The sequence below is a fragment of the Sinocyclocheilus grahami genome, unplaced genomic scaffold, assembly GCF_001515645.1.
Source record: "Sinocyclocheilus grahami isolate Dianchi unplaced genomic scaffold, SAMN03320097.WGS_v1.1 scaffold2502.1, whole genome shotgun sequence".
NCBI classification, from domain to species: Eukaryota; Metazoa; Chordata; class Actinopteri; order Cypriniformes; family Cyprinidae; genus Sinocyclocheilus; species Sinocyclocheilus grahami.
The window spans coordinates 4,745-9,937 of NW_015507681.1; the positions used below are offsets into that span (position 1 = coordinate 4,745).

The 5,193-nt window shown below is 38.7% G+C and overlaps 1 protein-coding gene across 1 annotated transcript in view; it reads right to left on the reverse strand.

Moving 5' to 3' along the window:
• Nucleotides 1–5,193, reverse strand: part of LOC107575188 (trafficking protein particle complex subunit 10) — a gene marked incomplete at its 3' end in the record, with an annotated part of 22,404 nt that overhangs the window by 1,366 nt on the left and 15,845 nt on the right. Inside the window, exons 12-16 of the mRNA XM_016261607.1 lie at nt 4,875–5,015; nt 4,437–4,561; nt 2,634–3,139; nt 1,422–1,563; nt 834–992 (exon numbers count right to left, since the gene is read on the reverse strand). Of these exons, the coding sequence (XP_016117093.1) occupies nt 834–992; nt 1,422–1,563; nt 2,634–3,139; nt 4,437–4,561; nt 4,875–5,015 (1,073 nt within the window). The remainder of the gene's footprint in view (nt 1–833; nt 993–1,421; nt 1,564–2,633; nt 3,140–4,436; nt 4,562–4,874; nt 5,016–5,193) is intronic.

The window sequence follows — 5,193 nt, forward strand, 5'->3', positions numbered from 1 at the left end:
CTCTATCAGAAAATCCTGAAGGAGAATGTCCGGCCATCAGTTTGTGACCTCAAGCTCAAGCGCACTTGGGTTCTGCAGCAGGACAATGATCCCAAACACACCACAAGTCCACCTCTGAATGGCTCAAGAAAAACTAAATTAAGGTTTTGGAGTGGCTAAGTCAAAGTCCGGACTTAAATCCGATTGAGATGCTTAAACAGTCCATTCATGCTCAAAAACCCTCCAATGTGGCTGAATTAAAACAATTCTGCAAAGAAGAGTGGGCCAGAATTCCTCCACAGCGATGTGAAAGACTCATTGCCAGTTATCACAAACACTTGATTGCAGTTGTTGCTGCAAAGAGTGGCACAACCAGTTATTAGATTTAGGGGGCAAACACTTTTTCACGTAGTGCCAGGCAGGTTTGGACAGCTTTTTTCCTTTAATAAATGAAATCATTATTTCAAAACTGCATTTTGTATTTCCTCGGGTTATCTTTGTGTCATATTAAAATTAGTTTGATGATCTGAATCATTCAATTCAATAAAATATATATTATTATTTTTTTTTTTTTAATGTACTATATTTTTACTCCTTATGTAAATTCTGTTCTTCTGTATACTGGAATAAAAAACATTTTTTAATTACTAATTTTACAATTTATTTATATATTTATTTATACATATTTTGAAATTATTTATTTTAATGTTATGTTTTTATTTAATTTTAATAGTTTTATTTTGAGTGTTATTATAAAAATGATTTGTTTTAATTTTACATGAGATAATTTAATACATGCTTATTAAGTCTTCTGATCAGTGTGTATTTATTGTGTAATCTGAAGCGTCTCTCACCTGCGCTGCTGCTGAGGATGCGGGCGCTGCATGTGGACGAGTGCAGCACAGGCATGGAGTCAGTGTTACTGAGCTGAAGAGCGTCGCCCTTCTTCACCGAATAGTGACCCGTCAGGATAGTGAACTTCACCTGCTGCGGCAGACCGGCCAACAGGTGCTCTGAGACAACAAACACCTCAGGTGAGCCTGAGACACTGCAGACACTCACACACTCACTCTCACGCTCACTCACTCTCACACTCATTTACTCTCACGCTCATTTACTCTCACACTCACTCACTCGCTCACACACACGCACACGCTCACTCTCACGCTCACTCACTCTCACGCTCACTCACTCTCACGCTCATTTACTCTCACACTCACTCACTCGCTCACACACACGCACACGCTCACTCTCACGCTCACTCACTCTCACGCTCATTTACTCTCACGCTCATTTACTCTCACACTCACTCACTCGCTCACACACACACACACGCACACGCTCACTCTCACGCTCACTCACTCACACTCTCACGCTCACTCACTCTCACGCTCATTTACTCACGCTCATTTACTCTCACGCTCGCTCACTCACTCACTGACCTGTGAGCGGCTGGATGCTGAGCTGAGGCTCCTGAGAGTAAACCTCATACTGAACCACAGGGTAAAGATGTGGCAGAATGAACTGTACTTGGCCCAGCGTCGCACACAGCTGCCGGAGAGTATACACACCCGGCTTCTGACTCTGACAAAATCACACATTCAGTCATTTTAAAAATATGTATGAAATCACACGAAAATGTGGTGTTTATCACATTTTTACCCTGTAAGCCTGAGATTCCCAAAACTTTTTTGTCAGCTGAACCCCTTTGACAAAATATTTACTCGATGTCTCCCCTGACATTTTAAGTTAATATTTCTATAATTTAACCATTCACATGGTTTTTTAATGTTGGTCAGTGGTCACATGACATGTAGGTTAAAACTTTTTTTTTTAAATTATTTATTTTACATTTTTATGATTTAATTTGTAGTAAGCGTTTTATTTTTACGTTTTATTTAAAATTACTCATTTTAATTTTACTTTATGATTTAAATTATTTTTATTTTACATTTTTATGATTGATTTAATTTTAGTAAACATTTTATTTAAAAGTTTTTATTTTACATTTATTTTGTTACATTTTTATGAATTAATTAATCTTAGCAAGTGTTTTATTTTGAGAGTTTTTATTTTTAATAATTTATTTTATCTTTACATTTTTACGATTTCATTACTTTTAGTGTTTAATTCTGACTGCTTTTATTTTAAAATGATTTATTTTTTAAATATTTTTATTATTTAATTTTTAGTAAATGTTAAATGATTTATTTTTACTTTATAATTTATTTTACATTTTTGTGCTTACATTTTGTTTTGTTTTTATTTTAAAGGGGTCATGACATGAGAAATCAAATTTGCCTTGATCTTTTGGCACATAAGGTCTTTGTACCAGTAAAACATCCTGCAAGTTTAATAGTAAATCAAAATAATAATAAGTTATCTATTTTAATTTGATATTTTTACTATTACTATTTAATCTAAAGTGTTTTACTTTAAAATTACTGAATATTAAAAAGTGCATTTTTATGATTTATTTTTAGGAAGTGTTTTATTTTGATTATACTTTAATATATATATATATATATATATATATATATATAAAATAATGTTTTATATTTATTTTATTTTTAGATTTTTATGATTCTTTATGAGTGTTTCTCCAGTTTGGGAATCTCTGCTACAATCTGATGAAATGAAACAGCTCTTCTCACAGGCGCGGTGAAGACGATGCTGTTGTTGCCAGGCAACAGCGTGACATCACTGGCCCTCAGCATCTGCGCTCCGTCCTCCAGAGTGAGTGCGGTCAGTGCGGTGTTAGGCGTGTCCAGCGAGGTGGCGCTGTCGTTCTGGCGCATCAGCAGGTGCATGTTCCTGCAGGCCACGCCGGCGGAGCTCAGCACGTTATCGGATGGACTGTGCTCCAGGATCTCACAGAGCTCCAGCGCAGACGCAGACGCAGACGCAGGGCTGGCTGCGGGGAAGGTCACGGTGCCGTCGGGGTTCTGAGCGGCCCGTTTCTGAGCCGTGGAGCCCGGCTGCTCCTGTGTGAAGTGTATGCTGGCGGAGATCTGCTCCAGCGTCACAGGAACGGGCATCAGACTGCAGAGACGCAGCTCCAGCTGCAGGGCGGCGCTCACATGCACCAGCGCCGAGGACGGACGGAAGCGCAGCTCCTGCAGCCGAGTGAAGGAGCTCATGCTCAGAGCCACACGAGCATCTGTCAGAGCCCAGAAACACCAGATTAATACAAATACTAGCGACACGACATAAAAGGTATCTTTTCCATGTTAATCCGAGTTTTTGTCCTAACTAGCCATAGGGCTGGACAATAATTCAATATCAATATATATCGCCATATCATTTTTTTCAATAACGGTGACATGCTTTTTAAACACATTTCTGATATGTGTCCCTGCAGCACAAAAGCAGTGTTAAGTCGCTGGGGGATATTTGTAGCAATAGCCAACAATACATTGTATGGGTCACAATTATACATTTCTCTTTTATGCCAAAAATCATTAGGATATTAAGTAAAGATCATGTTCCATGAAGATATTTAGTAAATGTCCTACCGTAAATATATCAAAACTTAATGTGTGATTAGTAATATGCATTGCTAAGAACTTCATTTGAACAACTTTAAAGATGATTTTCTCAATATTTAGATTTTTTTGCACCCTCAGATTCCAGATTTTCAAATATTGTCCGATCCTAACAAACCATACATCAATGGAAAGATTATTTATTTACTTTATTTATTCACAAAATTGACCCTTATGACTGCTTTTGTGCTCAAAGGATTAGCTGTGACAGCTGTAGTAAACACACTCAGAGCACAAAGCTGACCTTTCTGTTGACCTTTGCCCTCTGCGGTCTGGCTGGCAAAGGTCAGGATCTCCTGGCAGAAGTGTCTCCTCTCGTCATCGCTCAGGTTGGTGTCGCTGGCGAGCAGAGCACTCGTCTGCAGGTATCTACACACACGGTCAAAGAAACCACACACACCCACGGCTGACTATATCGCCATATCATTTTTTTCAATAACGGTGACATGCTTTTTAAACACATTTCTGATATGTGTCCCTGCAGCACAAAAGCAGTGTTAAGTCGCTGGGGGATATTTGTAGCAATAGCCAACAATACATTGTATGGGTCACAATTATACATTTCTCTTTTATGCCAAAAATCATTAGGATATTAAGTAAAGATCATGTTCCATGAAGATATTTAGTAAATGTCCTACCGTAAATATATCAAAACTTAATGTGTGATTAGTAATATGCATTGCTAAGAACTTCATTTGAACAACTTTAAAGATGATTTTCTCAATATTTAGATTTTTTTGCACCCTCAGATTCCAGATTTTCAAATATTGTCCGATCCTAACTAACCATACATCAATGGAAAGATTATTTATTTACTTTATTTATTCACAAAATTGACCCTTATGACTGCTTTTGTGCTCAAAGGATTAGCTGTGACAGCTGTAGTAAACACACTCAGAGCACAAAGCTGACCTTTCTGTTGACCTTTGCCCTCTGCGGTCTGGCTGGCAAAGGTCAGGATCTCCTGGCAGAAGTGTCTCCTCTCGTCATCGCTCAGGTTGGTGTCGCTGGCGAGCAGAGCACTCGTCTGCAGGTATCTACACACACGGTCAAAGAAACCACACACACCCACGGCTGACAGCTGATGACAAACATTTACACACACAAAAATAAATAAATAAAAATACAATAATGTAATTATATATATATATATATAATTTATTATATATATTTTTTTTTTATTTAGTAAATATAAATAAATGATAAAAATATAAGTATTAAAATATAAAACTACAGTAAAATCAACAGAAATGTCGTTATATTTATTTCAGTTTCATAATCTCAGCCCTTTATCTGTTCCTCTCTGGTGTGTGACGTGTATCATGATGCTCAGTGAAGAGTGAAGGATACTCGTCCATCTTCTGCAGCTGTTTCTGACACTCTGCGATCTGTTTGCGTGTGTGTGTGAGCGGCAGACTCCAGCTCTCCGACACGTACGACTTCAGAGAATCCAGCAGGAAGTTCTCAGCACTCCGAGGGTCACCCTTCCTCCTGCACACACACACACGCACACGCACACGCACACGCACACGTGCACGCACACACACAGATGCACGCACACACACCCACCCACAGATGCACACACACACCCACAGACGCACACACACAGACGCACACACACACACACAGACGCACACACACACACACACACACAGACGCACACACACAC